Here is a 16,210-nt window from a genome sequence, read left to right as displayed (position 1 = left end):
ACAGCCAGTCACCTGCAAAATCCAGCAATGGGGGGGAAAGTCACGCCTCCTCTCTGTGCACTGGCGTGATGTCATCAGGCAGGGCCACAGCCACTACAGAGCGGCGCACTCTTCCTCTCTTCTAGCGTGAGCAGTGGTGTAACTACAAAGGTATGGGCCCTGGTGCGAACTTTCAAGTGGGGCCCACCCCATGCCAAAACACACGCATATCTCCGCTCCACACACCTCGTATATGTGCGGCTCAACTCCATACACACGACTTCGCTCCGTACACACACACAGCTCTGCTACATCCACCCTGTAAACCCCTCCTGACCCCACAGAAACTAACCCAGCACCATGACAGCACAAAGACAGCAGCGTTCTGCATACACTGTGGCCCCTTATCATGTGACCCCCCTGACTCCTCCCCCTCCTGTGACCTCATCACAGGTCCTGTGCACACAGAACACAGCCATCGCGCGCTCCTGGATGGCTGTGTGCCTTCCCCCTCGAGGTGAGACAGGTGGTGCACCACGGGCCGCAGATGACTGCCTCAGGGGCCACGTGTTTGAGACCTCTTGTAGAGTAAAATGAAGTATTTCCTGGAGGGTGGGGACCTGTTTTGGGGGCTTTTTTCACACGAGGGGTGGGGTAATTTATCATTGTCTCTACAACACGTGTTCTTGCAGTTTTATACAGTACACTAGGGGTCATTTCAGATATTTGCAGGCTCTTTTTTTATTGGGGGGGGGGGGGGGTCACAAGTGGCCAAATCTACTATAATTTACACCAATGTAAAGAATAATTACACCAGCCCACAGTGGGATTAGATTTCATTACTTGCCACTCACACAGCAAGCAATGGACTGAAGCGCCTGAACATTGGGTGCTTCGTACCCCAAAGACATCCACCTTGGTATAGTAATCCACTTATGTGCATACATGTAGGGTGGTGGCGTCACCATCGGTTCGGGTGTCGGTACAAGGGATCCGTCATTGCATTTCCAGGAGGCCGAGCCCAGAGGACATGGTATTCTCGTGCAAAATGCACAGGTAACCTTACAATTACATACATTATCTTATAAGGAGATGAACTAGAAATCTGTCCACCGTCAGCCCCTGACAAAGCAGAGGTGAAACTCACAGATTGGGCATGATAGCAAGATGTGATCGCTTCACTCTCAGGTGTAGCAGTTGGGACCAGAGAAACTTCAGCTATTGCTCTAGACCACTACTTCTCCCACCATCCTCCCATCACACAGAGACACTTATATTCTAGAACAGTAACAGATTTAATAAAATATCAAAATAAAACTTTCCTGGAGAATATTTTCATTGAGCATGTAACAAAAACTTTACAAAAAATAGGAACATTCGTCACACTAGAAAATTAAGAAGAACATTTAGATAAAAGGCTTCACAAAGACGGCTGCATCCTAAACCCAAGGGCAACAGATCAAGAGACGGAAACGTGTATACGGTGCTCTGATAAACTGAAGCCGTGTCAAGGACCCCTTTATGTTCCTGCTGTCCTCAGTGCATGTGTGAAAAGTAATGCAGATATAACATTGTACCTGTGATCTCCAGATCGTCCACCATATGCAGCTCTTCCCATTTAATATTACTGACCCAGCGTCAGTCGCCAGTGTGATCAGAGGGTACGAGCCCCCTCGCCAAAACTTGGAGTGGACAGATCATTCGCCTCTTATATAAAGGGATATTCAAAAATTTACAAAAAAAGTGCAAGAAAAACAAGAACAACTGTGAGAACTTTGTGCCAAAATTCTGTCCATAGTGCCCGGATTAAACTTATTTTTATAAACATCAACAGCCTTCGAAAACATTAAGATTCTCCGTCCTCATCAACTGCAGAGTCTTTCCACCTCGTCAAGGTCTCCAGTGTTCAACTGCACGATCTTTGTGCCTGGAGGGAAAAGGAGGAAACAGAACAAGTCGCATTCTTGTAGAAGTTGCACCCGCGGCCTCGCAATTTGGGGAACAAAAGTCACCATTTTCTAAGTATAATAATTCTATTTGTTTTTTTACATTGTTTTCTACAAATTTCGCTTTTGCACACTGAGCAGTAGTGTTTTCTGATACCATTTTGGGGTATGTATGATGGATAAATGGCAATTTTGGTATTTAGATTTTTCTCTACGGCGTTTATCTTTGAGTTAAATATCATATATGCTGCGACTAACAGCAGGGACTGGAGCTAGCACTGGTCACCGACATCGGACGGCACTTTTTCTGCATGGAGCGAGTTCAACTCCCTACATCAGCATCTGACGTGTGACGAACAGGGAAAACTTCCAACTCCACAGTCCTGGGTAAATATTTACCCCCCATATATTCTCGTTTGTAGCGGCAACATTATACACAGATGTTCCCTTACCGAAATGCTCTTCGATGTCCTTCAGAATGTACACGAAACACTTCTCCACCAGACTGATCGCCACACCCTTCTTACCGAACCTGCCGGTGCGACCGATCCGATGCAGGTACGTCTCGTAGTCAGTCAGGCCTTCTGTTGTGACTGGCAGGTCAAAATTCACAACAATAGAAACTTGTTCTATATCAATTCCTGAAAACAGAAAAATAAAAAGATAATAATCCCTGCAGAGACAAACTGGAGCCCTACTGAGGACGATCCTTACCCGCTACTGACTGCAATAAGCTTGTCAGAACTGAAGTCTCCTAGGATCTCCTGCTTGTTCAGTGTCTGCAAATGTTGCTCTAATAGCATTTTGGGAAATCTTGATATTAAGGTAAACAGATGTAGGGATAACCAGCAGAACAATGAATGCAGCACTGAAGTATAATACAGGATATGTAATATCTGTACACAGTGACTGCACCAGCAGAATAGTGAGTGCAGCTCTGGAGTATAATACAGGATGTAACTGAGGATCAGTAATGTACACAGTGACTGCACCAGCAGAATAGTGAGTGCAGCTCTGGAGTATAATACAGGATGTAACTGAGGATCAGTAATGTACACAGTGACTGCACCAGCAGAATAGTGAGTGCAGCTCTGGGGTATAATACAGGATGTAACTCAGGATCAGTAATGTATCTACACAGTGACTGCACCAGCAGAATAGCGAGTATAGCTCTGGAGTATAGTATAGGGTGTAACTCAGAATAAGTACAGTATCAGTACTGGAGTATAATACAGGACATAACTCAGGGTTAGTAATGTAATGTCTGTATATGGTGACTGCACTTTTAGGTCCATGGCCATAAGCATCTCTTACAAATGTGATAATATATATGAAACCCTCAGCCTGGTGGGTCAGGATTCGTGCTCAGTGGTCTTACCTCGCGCGCAGACGTTGGTGGTGATGAGAACTTTCTCTTTGCCATCCCGGAATCTCTGGATGATATTTGCTCGGTCACTCACCGTCAGTTCTCCGCTCAGCAGAGCCACCATGTGCCCATCTCTAACCATTTCTCGGGAAAGCCAGTTTGCAATTTTCCGAGTCTATTTCACAAGAGGAAACACTGGTTGGTGTAACAAATTCCTTATGACAGTGGTTAGTACATGGTCCGAGATGGGACTGTACCTGACAGAAGATGATTGCCTGTGCTATAGTCATCGACCCATACATGTTGGTTAATGCCAAGTATTTTTCTTCATTGCTTTCACAACAGTTGTAAAATTGGCGAATATTCTTCAGAGTCACATCCTCCTTCTTTACTTTTATGATGTTCGGATTTGGAACAATTCTCTCAGCAAAACACCAGACTGTCTCCTCAAAGGTGGCAGAAAACAGAAGCATCTGACAGTTGGGTGGCATCACCCTGCGGGGAGAAGACTGGTCAGGACATCCCTAGAAGAGGCACCGCAGCACTAGATCAATGTGCGGCCATATAATCTTCTGATCATTGAGGTTCCAGAGGTTATAAGTCCATAAAGTTAGGATACATTACATGGACTGGGAGACAGATTTAGGAGAGTATCCCCATCAGACACATTTGTGGCACATCCTGTGGCTGCCATGAGTGAGTGACAGGTGAGTGCACCGGGTGTACAACTCAATTTAGATGCTGGAAGCATCAAACATTAAAAAGACGCCCCCTTCTGTCCCAGGAAACTTACCGCTTCACTCGGACGCTGTGGTCAGAATATCCCTGGCAGCCGATCATGATGTCAGCTTCATCCAGGACGAATACTTTTATGTTTCCGACATTGAACAGCTTGAGCTTGAAGCACCAGTCCATTACCGTTCCCGGCGTTCCTACAATGATCTGAGCTTCTATCTTGGTTCCTCTAGTTGCTAAAAAAAGTGAAAAATAAATCAATTCGCAGCAGCTGGAATGCTCCATGCAACTTCTATACTAGGAGGAGGATGAGATTCCTGATCCATAGCTCAGGGTAGTAGTAGTACATACTAAAAAACTACAGCTCCGTACGCCAACAAGTGGCCGTTCGCGAGTACTGTGGTTCAGATCACAATCATTTCAATAGGAGCTGAGCCGCAGTACCAAGAACAGCCACTGTTAACAGAAGACAGGAATTATATTGTACAATTATTCTTAATTTTTATATGAATATATTGGGGCCAAAATGCAGAAGTGAAGTGCAAATGTATCCACAAAGGGCAAAACATTCCAGACTCCGATACTCACGTCTGTTCCCACGTATCGCAAAGATCACGTCAATTCCTTCACAGAACTTCCCCATCTGTTTGATGACTTCTCCCGTCTGTAAAGCCAGCTCAAATGTGGGACTGAGGCAGATGCACTGAGGACAGGAGCGAGAGAGCAACGAGAGGTTAGCTCACCTGTTTTCTGGCATCTGCGCTAAAATCATTTCACTTTGCTGTTCATATGAGGGGGTTTTTTTGTTTTGGTTTTTTTCTCTCTTTCTTTCATTGGTAGGTTTTGAAAAAAAAAAAGTACATATCACTTCTGTAAAGCCAATCCTAAAGGCAGTCTCTCCAAACTAAGCCCTGACCCATGAAAAGGCCATAAAGAACGCTTCAGGGGGAAACAAAATCCACAACTCTTTATAAAAGGAAAAACTCCACCAAAAACTCTGAAGGAGGACGGTTTCTGCCATAAAAAATAAAAACAGGAATCAACCAGGGAGAACGTCCGTCCTCAACCTGAGGACCCTTGTGGGATGTCCGTGGTGTACTCATAGGCAGATTTGCAGCCGAAATATCAGCACCTTTCTTCTTCATCTGAATTCGCTCCATTCAGCTATTTGGGAGTGGACAGAAATTTCTGCAATGAATCTGCAGCATGTGAACATATACTAACTGAAGGAAACTACAAGTTCCAGCATGCCAACGCAGTCACAGGCTGGGCAGGTGTCAGGGCATGTTGGGAGTTGTAGTGTAAGATCTAGACTGCAGCAGGTTACTGACCTCTGTCTAATGGCGCAGGGTCACAGTGGGGGGGGTCTCACTTCTATGACCCACAGCGATTGTCAGAACAGTCCTGGTCCTACCCTGGCTGCAAGTCCACGCCTGTTCGTTTAGCTCCCCCTGGCAGTGGTCTTATGTCCAAGGCAGAACCAGGGAAGAAAGTGGCACAAGTCCCTGTTCAGGCAATTAGTGGTGGTCCTGGGCCCACACTTAGACCAGAAGACCCCCCTTTAAGTGCCATGTGTTCGAGCGCTTACACTCACCTGGGGGTATTTTTTCTTGACATCGACCCTGCTGAGCATCGCCAGAACAAACGCTGCCGTCTTCCCTGTCCCTGACTGGCTCTGAGCGATCAGATTCTGGGGTCTGGAGAGAGAAAAAAATAAATAAAAACAGCACAAAAAGTTTACTTAACCCCTTAGTGACAGAGCCAATTTTGCAGCTTAATGACCAGGCCAATTTTTACGATTCTGTCCACTGTCACTTTATGAGATTATAGCTCTGGAACGTTTCAACGGATCCCGCTGATTCTGAGATTGGTTTTTTTAGTGACATATTGTACTTCATGCTCGTGGTAATATTTCTTTGATATGACTTGCATTAATGAAAAAAATGGAAATTTGGCAAAAATTTTGAAAACTTAGGCTAGTTTCACACTAGCGTTTTTGAGCACAGCGACGGCCTGCGCACGGCCGCCGCTAAGCCCAGCCCCGCCCCCTGCCGCGCCTCCGCCAGTAGCTCCGCCTACCGGCGCATGACACTGCATGCGCCCTGCGTCCCCTATCTTTATCACTGGGGGCGCAGGCCGTGCGCAGTATGCGTTTGGCGGCGCATGCGTCCTTTTGACAGTGCGCCGACCTGCGCCAAACGCAACCTGCTGCAGTTTGTTTGCGCCGGCGCACCGTCAAAAAGGCGCATGCGCCGCCAAACGCATACTGCGCACGGCCTGCGCCCCCAGTGATAAAGATAGGGGACGCAGGGCGGAGCTACCGGCGGAGGAGCGGCAGGGGGCGGGGCTTAGCGGAGGCCGTGCGCAGGCCGTCGCTGCGCTCAAAAGCGCTAGTGTGAAACTAGCCTTAGCAATTTTCAAACTTTTAATTTTTGTGCCCTTAAACCAGAGAGTGGTGTCACACAAAATAGTTAATAAATAACATTTCCCACATGTCTACTTTACATCAGCACCATTTTGGAAACAATATTTTTTTGTTAGGACGTTCTAAGGGTTAAGGCTTGACCAGCGATTTCTCATTTTTACAACAAAATTTACAAAATCATCTTTTTTTAGGGATCCCCTCACATTTGAATTGCGTTTGGGAGGATCAATAAAATAGAAAATACCCAAAAGTGACACCATTCTAAAAACTGCACCCCTCAAGGTGCGCAAAACCACATTCAAGAAGTTTATTAACCCTTCAGGTGCTTCACGAGAACTAAAGCAATGTGGAAGGAAAAAATGAACATTTTACTTTTTTCACAAAAAAAATTACATTGGAACCAAACTTTTTTACTTTCACAAGGTTATAAGGAGAAAATGGACCGCAAAATTTGTCATGCAATTTCTCCAGAGTACACCAATATCCCGTATGTGGGAGAAAGACACTGTTTGGGCGCATGGCAGGGCTCAGAAAGGAGGGAGCACCGTTTGACTTTTTGAATGCAAAATTGGCTGGAATCAATGGTGGCGCAATGTCGCATTTGTAGGCCCCGATGTACCTAAACAGTGAAACCCCCAATTCTAACTCCATCCCTAACCCCAACACACCCCTAACCCTAATCCCAACCCTAACGGAAAAACGGAAATACTTTTTTTCATTTTATTATTTTTCCCTAACTAAGGGGGTAATAAAGGGGTTTATTTACTTTTTTTTTTTATTTTGATCAATGTGATAGGGTCTATCACAGACAATAATCAAAATGAACCAATAGGAAAAATTCCCTATTGTTGCTGGATTCCGGCCGGCAGATCTCTGCGGGTGCACAGCGCATGCGCCTGTCATTTTCTTCCCAGAAGATGCTGGCGGCAGAGGGACTTCACGGGGGGATGCAAGGATAATAGAGGTACCGGGGAGGGGGGTGAATCGGGGGTCCCCATTTCTCTCTCCTCTGATGTGCGATCACATCAGAGGAGAGAGAAATTAAATGGGAAATCAGGCTTTTTTTGCGGTTGCCGTTCCATGAATAACGGCGATCGCAACACAGGGGTCGGTAAAAACTGACCCAAATCATGTTCTCTGGGGTCTCAGCTACCCCTCGGTAGCCAAGACCCCGGAGAAATTCCGACTCTGGGGGGCGCTATAACCTTATTTCTCAGCACCATTAAAAAGCGGCGCTGAGGCAAAAGTACCCTTAACTGCCGCCGTTAGAAGGCGTATCGGCGGTCGTTAACGGGTTAAGTCGCACAAGTAATTCAATGCCCAGCGCTAACAACTGGACAGCTTCTATGCAGGGTCTTAGCTGAGCAGGGGGTGCCATCAGACCACCAGTATCTCACTGACCCCATCTACCAGTAGCCTGACCCTGCAGTCGACCAACGGCCTCGGTAGTCAGGGCAATGGTGGCTGTGAAGTCATTGCTCTTTGTTTTAAAGAGGTTTTAATGAGTGAATTTGCAAAATTCTTGTAAAACCACGGAACTTTGTAATTTACGTCCTATAATTTTATGGCTTATTGGTCACCCTGTGGTAATGGAGAGGCCAGTTCCCAGGTGAGGAGCACGTGCCGCCTGTGGGCTCCATGCTTTACAGCCTAGCTCCGCTCTGAAGCTGGCAGCATGCTGCAGGAACAAGACCACCTCTGCAAGCAGCCTGGGAAAGGGCTCAGTTCAGACCAGCAGCCCATCCTCGCCACTGGTCCAAATTGTCCATCACCACTCTGACAACCAGTGAACCGGTGGTCAGAGCGGAGCGCTGCTGAAAAGGGAAGATTGGAACAAGGGCACAGTCAGCTGGCCATATAAAATTGGACGGCGGGGGCACGGACTGACCAGCAGCTCTCTCGACCGGAGCGTGACAGTGTTATTTAATTCTCTGCCCGCTGGCCAGTCCGTGCACGGCGTTCCAGATTTGTAATTGTGGCTCTAATGTTGGAGCAACGTGTAAAATCGGCCCTATGAATTGGCCAATTTCTAAGGTTTCCACCAAAGAAAGCACAGGATATTTTATTAGTCAAAATAATAGCATTAGATCTCTGCCAAATTGTGATTAGGAAAATTGGTCACCGGTGTGTGACCGAAGACAAAAACCCCAGCACCATTCGGAGGGTTTAACAAAATGGGTCCACAGACGGCCACCCACGGGGATGTAATTTACACCTGGACACACATTTATCCTGTAGTTTATGGCTAGAAGACACATGAATGACATCTATACTTACGGGTCAGCGAGAATCATCGGGAGAGCCGTGGCCTGGATTTTGGAGGGTCGGTTGAAGCCCATTATATAGATGCCCTTCAGCAGGTCGGGCTTCCTGCAGAAACAACAGCACGTCTTGATGTCCTGTAACACCACTGATGTGCACCAGCTCTCCTAGCACTTGTCCCCCTGTCCCTTTATACCGGACCCTGCACCTCTGGTTACTGCTGGATTAACCCATTTAGGGTCACTGGGTTTTCTGTACTATGATCACTTACAAGTGCAGCTCCTCAAAAGACTTCACGGAGTACAATGGGGACGAGGGGTCTCTCTGCTGCACCTCCAAATTCTGGCTGGACTCCACCAGAGAGATCCGGATCAGCTTATTCAGGAGGGAGTTCGTCGCCTGTTCATCTGCAACAAAAGAGATCACAAATTCTTTCATTTTCTAATGATTTATATACAAATTTAGCTCTAATCCCAGTGGTTGTGAACACAGGTGCAGCCACGTGTGCTCGGTGGGTGACAGCCTATGATGCAGCCCCCTGAACAGTGAAAAGGTGCAGGCAGCGGCACCACCCTGTAGGGAAGAGATGCTGCCTGTCCTATATGCAACCATACACAAAGGTGACAGTGATGCCCCCTAGTGCCAGAAACATAAGGACTGGGCTACAGAGACCCCCACGCATAACATATAGCTTACAAAACGCTAAACTTACTGAGGACACCATCCTCCTCTCCATGGTCCCAGTAACTTCCTGAAAAAGGATATTAATCCATTTACTGTTTGGATATATACAGGCCAAGCTTCCATTCACTGACAGCCAGCAGGGATCTTTAACCTCTTAACCCCCAAGGGTGGTTTGCACGTTCATGATTGGGCCAATTTTTACAATTCTGACCACTGTCCCTTTATGAGGTAATAACTCTGGAACGCTTCCATGGATCCTGGTGATTCTAACATTGTTTTCTCGTGACATATTGTACTTCATGATAGTGGTAAAATTTCATTCAAATAACTTGCGTTTATTTGTGAAAAATACGGAAATTTGGCGAAAATTTTTAAAATTTCGCAATTTTCCATCTTTGAATTTTTATGCCCTTAAATCAAAGAGATACGGCACACAAAAAATTTAAGTAACATTTCCCACGTGTTTACTTTACATCAACACAATTTTGGAACCCAAATTTTTTTTTCTTAGGAAGTTATAAGGGTTAACATTTGACCAGCGATTTCTCATTTTTGCAACACCATTTTATTTTTACGGACCACATCACATTTGAAGCCACTTTGAGGGGTCTATATGATAGAAAATACCCAAAAGTGACACCATTCTTAAAACTTCACCCCTTAAGGTGCTCAAAACCACTTTCAAGAAGTTTATTAACCCTTCAGGTGCTTCACAGGAATTTTTCGAATATTAAAAAAAAAAAAAATGAACATTTAACTTTTTTTTCACAAAAAAAATACTTCAGGTTCAATTTTTTTTATTTTACCAAGGGTAACAGGAAAAATTGGACTGCAAAAGTTATTGTGCAATTTGTCCTGAGTACGCTGATACCTGATATGTGGGGGGAACCACTGTTTCAGCGCATGACAGAGCTCAGAAGGGAAGGAGCGCCGTTTGACTTTTTCAATGCAAAATTAGCTAGAATTCAGATCGGACGCCATGTCACATTTGGAGAGCCCCTGATGTACCTAAAGAGTGGAAACCCCGCACAAGTGACCCCATTTTGGAAACTAGACCCCCCAAGGAACTTATCTAGATATGTGGTGAGAACTTTGAACCAACAATGGCTTCACAGAAGTATATAACGTACAGCGGTACAATTAAAAAAATCATATTTTTTCCACAAAAATGATCTTTTCACCCCCAATTTTTATTTTCCCAAGGGTAACAGGACTCAAAGTTTTGCACAATTTGTTCTGAGTACGCTGATACCCCACATGTGGGGGTAAACCACTATTTGGGCGCATGGCAGAGCTCGGAAGGGAAGCAGCGCCATTTGACGTTTTTGGCTAGAATTGAGATCGGACACCATGTCGCGATTGGAAAACCCCTGACGTACCAAAACAGTGGAAACCCCCCACAAATGACACCATTTTGGAAACTAGAGCCCCAAGGAACTTATCTAGATGTGTGGTGAGAACTTTGAACCCCCAAGGGCTTCACAGAAGTTTAAAACGTACAGCCGTACAATTAAAAATCATATTTTTTCCACAAAAATGATCTTTTCACTCTCAATTCTTATTTTTCCAAGGGTAACAGGACCCTAAAAGTTACTGTGCAATTTGTCTTGAGTACGCTGATACCCCACATGTGGGGGTAAACCACTATTTGGGCGCATGGCAGAGGCTCGGAAGGGAAGCAGCACCATTTGACGTCTTTGGCTGGAATTGAGATCGGACACCATGTCGCGTTTGGAAAGCCCCTGATGTACCAAAACAGTGGAAACCCCCCACAGATGACACCATTTTGGAAACTAGACCCCTCAAGGAACTTATCTAGATGTGTGGTGAGCATTTTGAACCCCCCAGTGCTTCACAGAACGCCCGGGCATGAAAATAAAAAAAATCATATTTTTTCCACAAACATGATCTTTTAGTCACCAACTTTTTTATTTTCCCAAGGGTACCAGGAGAAATTGGACCCTAAAAGTTGTTGTCCAATTTGTCCTGAGTACGCTGATACCTCATATGTGGGAGAAAACTACTGTATGGGCACACGTCGGGGCTCGGAAGGGAAGTAGTGACGTTTTGGAATGCAGACTTTGATGGAATGCTCTGCGGGTGTCATGTTGCCTTTGGAGAGCCCCTAATGTACCTAAACAGTGGAAACCCCCCACAAATGACACCATTTTGGAAACTAGACCCCCTAAGGAACTTATCTAGATGTGTGGTGAGCACTTTGAACCCCCAAGGGCTTCACAGAAGTTTATAACGCCCGGGCGTTTTTCCACAAAAATATTTTTGACCCCAATTTTTTATTTTCCTAAGGGTAACAGGAGAAATTGGACCCTAAAAGTTGTTTCGCAATTTGTCCTGAGTAGGCTGATACCCCATATGTGGGGGTAAAACACTGTTTGGGCGCATGGCAGAGCTTGGAAGGGAAGGAGCACCGTTTGACTTTTTCAACGCAGAATTGGCTGGAATTGAGACGCCATGTTGCATTTGGAGAGCCCCAGATGTGCCCAAACAGTGGAAACCCCCCAATTCTAACTCCAACCCTAACCCCAACACACCCCTAACCCTAATCTCAGCCCTAACCCTAATGGGAAAATGGAAATACATTTTTTTAATTTTATTATTTTTCCCTAACCAACGGGGGGTTTGATTTACTATTTATGGTGGTTTTTGTTTGGCAGCTGTCACACGCTACTGTAAAAGACGCAGTTTATTGTAAAAATAGTTTTTGCATCACCACATATTGAGAGCTATAATTTTTCCATATTTTGACCCGAGTCATGTGAGGTCTTATTTTTTGCGGGACGAGTTGACGTTTTTATTGGTACCATTTTTGGGCTTGTGACATCTTTTGATCGCTTTTTATTCTGATTTTTGGGACGCAGAATGAACAAAAACCAGCGTTTCATGAATTTCTTTTGGGGGGTGCGTTTACACCGTTCTGCCTGCGGTAAAATTGATACAGCCCTTTTATTCTTCGGGTCGGTACGGTTACAGCAATACCTCATTTAGGTCTTTTTTTGTTTTGGCGCTTTTATGCAATGAAAACAATTTTACTGTATATAAAAAATAATTATTTTTGCATCGTTTTATTCTGCGAGCTATAACTTTTATTTTTTCACTGATGACGCTGTATGGCGGCTCGATTTTTGCGGGACAAGATGACGTTTTCTGCGGTACCATGGATATTTATATGTGTCTTTTTGTTTGGCGGTATGATAATAAATCATTATTTTTTGCTTTGTTTTTTATTTTTAAGGGGTTCGCTAAAGGGGTTAACTAATGGGACAGTTTTATAGGGCGGGTCGTTACGCACGCGGCGATACCAAATATGTGTACTTTTATTGTTTTTTTTATTTCCAAAAAATGAATTAGGGAATTTTTTTTTTTTTTTTTTTGAATTTAGCGATTTTTTTAAAATTATTTTTACACTTTTTTTTTTAACTTTATTACATTGTCCCAGGGGGGACCTAACTGTCCTGTGACAGATCGCTGATCTGTCACATCACAGATCACTGTGACAGATCAGCGATCTGTCACAGGCACTGCACAAGGCTTCCTCCTTGCCTGCGCTTTGCAGGCACTGAGGAAGCCAGCTCCCTGCAGGCCCCCGTCGCCATCTTGGATTCGGGGACCTGCAGGGATGGAGCCCCCCCGCAACAGCGCTGCACACTGTGCTGATGTGGGGGGCTCAGGGAAGCACGGAGGGAGCCCCCTCCCTGCCGATGCTTCCCTTTAACCCCCGGTACACCGCGATCGTGTTTAATCGCGGTGTGCAAGGGGTTAACGTGTCGGTGGCGGTCCGTGACCGCCCCTGACACATTGTGCCGGGTGTCAGCTGTGATAATCAGCTGACACCCGGCCGCGATCAGCGGCGCTCCCCACGTGGGCGCCGCTGATCGCTGTGACGTACTATCCCGTCCCTGGGAATTAAGACCCAGGGAACATGGACGGGATAGTACGTCACATGACAGAAAGGGGTTAACAAGCAGTCAGGGTAGAAGGGGTCAGAATAACTGGTCTTACCAGACTGATCATGGTCCACAGAATAAGAAGCAATAACCTGTAAGACATGGAGGCAGTCAGTATGACGATGTATGGAGACGTTATCTGCAGCTGCATAAATCCAATAATCCAGCAGGTTACAGTCAGGGAAACCTGATAATCCGATGCAGTAATAAACGGTGGTGACTGATGTGCTGGACAGTGAGATACATTGCTGCACATGGACGGAGCGCGGGACACAGGAACGCAGCACAAGCCGTCAGCATCGCGAAGCCACGGAGACATATAGACAGCAGGGGCAGCGCGAAGCCACGGACACGTACAGACAGCAGGGGCAGCGCGAAGCCACGGACACGTACAGACAGCAGGGGCAGCGCGAAGCCACGGACACGTACAGACAGCAGGGGCAGAACTAAGCCACGGGGACACGTACAGACAGCAGGGGCAGAACTAAGCCACGGGGACACGTACAGACAGCAGGGGCAGAACTAAGCCACGGGGACACGTACAGACAGCAGGGGCAGAACTAAGCCACGGGGACACGTACAGACAGCAGGGGCAGAACTAAGCCACGGGGACACGTACAGACAGCAGGGGCAGAACTAAGCCACGGGGACACGTACAGACAGCAGGGGCAGAACTAAGCCACGGGGACACGTACAGACAGCAGGGGCAGAACTAAGCCACGGGGACACGTACAGACAGCAGGGGCAGAACTAAGCCACGGGGACACGTACAGACAGCAGGGGCAGAACTAAGCCACGGGGACACGTACAGACAGCAGGGGCAGAGCGAGGCCACGGACACGTACAGACAGCAGGGGCAGAGCGAGGCCACGGACACGTACAGACAGCAGGGGCAGAGCGAGGCCACGGACACGTACAGACAGCAGGGGCAGAGCGAGGCCACGGACACGTACAGACAGCAGGGGCAGAGCGAGGCCACAGACACGTGCAGACAGCAGGGGCAGCGCGAGGCCACGGACACGTGCAGACAGCAGGGGCAGCGCGAGGCCACGGACACATGCAGACAGCAGGGGCAGCGCGAGGCCACGGACACGTGCAGACAGCAGGGGCAGAACTAAGCCACGGGGACACGTACAGACAGCAGGGGCAGAACTAAGCCACGGGGACACGTACAGACAGCAGGGGCAGAACTAAGCCACGGGGACACGTACAGACAGCAGGGGCAGAACTAAGCCACGGGGACACGTACAGACAGCAGGGGCAGAGCGAGGCCACGGACACGTACAGACAGCAGGGGCAGAGCGAGGCCACGGACACGTACAGACAGCAGGGGCAGAGCGAGGCCACGGACACGTACAGACAGCAGGGGCAGAGCGAGGCCACGGACACGTACAGACAGCAGGGGCAGAGCGAGGCCACGGACACGTGCAGACAGCAGGGGCAGAGCGAGGCCACGGACACGTGCAGACAGCAGGGGCAGAGCGAGGCCACGGACACGTGCAGACAGCAGGGGCAGAGCGAGGCCACGGACACGTGCAGACAGCAGGGGCAGAGCGAGGCCACGGACACGTGCAGACAGCAGGGGCAGCGCGAGGCCACGGACACGTACAGACAGCAGGGGCAGCGCGAGGCCACGGACACGTACAGACAGCAGGGGCAGCGCGAGGCCACGGACACGTACAGACAGCAGGGGCAGCGCGAGGCCACGGACACGTACAGACAGCAGGGGCAGCGCGAGGCCACGGACACGTACAGACAGCAGGGGCAGCGCGAGGCCACGGACACGTACAGACAGCAGGGGCAGCGCGAGGCCACGGACACGTACAGACAGCAGGGGCAGCGCGAGGCCACGGACACGTACAGACAGCAGGGGCAGCGCGAGGCCACGGACACGTACAGACAGCAGGGGCAGCGCGAGGCCACGGACACGTACAGACAGCAGGGGCAGCGCGAGGCCACGGACACGTACAGACAGCAGGGGCAGCGCGAGGCCACGGACACGTACAGACAGCAGGGGCAGCGCGAGGCCACGGACACGTACAGACAGCAGGGGCAGCGCGAGGCCACGGACACGTACAGACAGCAGGGGCAGCGCGAGGCCACGGACACGTACAGACAGCAGGGGCAGCGCGAGGCCACGGACACGTACAGACAGCAGGGGCAGCGCGAGGCCACGGACACGTACAGACAGCAGGGGCAGCGCGAGGCCACGGACACGTACAGACAGCAGGGGCAGCGCGAGGCCACGGACACGTACAGACAGCAGGGGCAGCGCGAGGCCACGGACACGTACAGACAGCAGGGGCAGCGCTAAGCCACGGACACGTACAGACAGCAGGGGCAGCGCTAAGCCACAGACACGTACAGACAGCAGGGGCAGAGCGAGGCCACGGACACGTACAGACAGCAGGGGCAGAGCGAAGCCACGGACACATCAGACAGCAGGGGCAGAGCGAGGCCACGGACACATCAGACAGCAGGGGCAGAGCGAAGCCACGGACACATGTAGGTCAGACATCATGGCTGGAGGATCGCCCCTGAAATGGGGTCTGCCAACTGGGGGCTCAAGCACTTGCTGGGAGCTGTAGTCCCCCCTCACAGCAGGAGCACATGCTGCTGGGAATGCTACCCCTCCTCCGCACACAGGAGAAGCCCGGGACTCGCACATTACAGGTAGTTACATTGTTGTTCCAGTCGGACACTTGTCCACATGAAGCCCCGATCACTGTGGAGCTCTGGGAGACGGCGGATAGCTCTCCTCGCCCCCGCCACGCACAGCCGTTACCGCGCACAGACGCCATCGATCTTTCCTCCAACTAATCTTAGCGCAACGCTCGGGCGGGACCGG

The 16,210-nt window shown here is 48.6% G+C and overlaps 1 protein-coding gene across 2 annotated transcripts; it reads right to left on the bottom strand.

The window, feature by feature from the left end:
- Nucleotides 1-1,013: 1,013 nt before the first annotated feature.
- DDX25 (DEAD-box helicase 25) lies at nucleotides 1,014-16,174 on the bottom strand. Of its 2 annotated transcripts, XM_073584960.1 has the most exons (12): nucleotides 16,044-16,174; nucleotides 13,418-13,454; nucleotides 9,426-9,464; nucleotides 8,985-9,120; nucleotides 8,729-8,821; nucleotides 5,621-5,723; nucleotides 4,615-4,729; nucleotides 4,085-4,262; nucleotides 3,549-3,786; nucleotides 3,304-3,466; nucleotides 2,378-2,566; nucleotides 1,014-1,906 (listed from the first exon to the last, which is right to left on the bottom strand). In XM_073584960.1, exons 1-12 carry the CDS (start codon nucleotides 16,161-16,163, stop codon nucleotides 1,845-1,847), a joined length of 1,473 nt encoding a protein of 490 aa, XP_073441061.1. In that variant the 5' UTR covers nucleotides 16,164-16,174; the 3' UTR covers nucleotides 1,014-1,844. The 2 variants fall into 2 exon arrangements, with proteins under 2 accessions (XP_073441061.1, XP_073441062.1); XM_073584961.1 differs by lacking the exon at nucleotides 9,426-9,464.
- Nucleotides 16,175-16,210: the final 36 nt, after the last annotated feature.

This window comes from Dendrobates tinctorius, unplaced genomic scaffold (genome assembly GCF_039654945.1).
Source record: "Dendrobates tinctorius isolate UK_male_01 unplaced genomic scaffold, ASM3965494v1 ptg000086l, whole genome shotgun sequence".
Classification (NCBI taxonomy): domain Eukaryota; kingdom Metazoa; phylum Chordata; class Amphibia; order Anura; family Dendrobatidae; genus Dendrobates; species Dendrobates tinctorius.
This window is presented reverse-complemented; position numbering and strand designations above follow the sequence as displayed.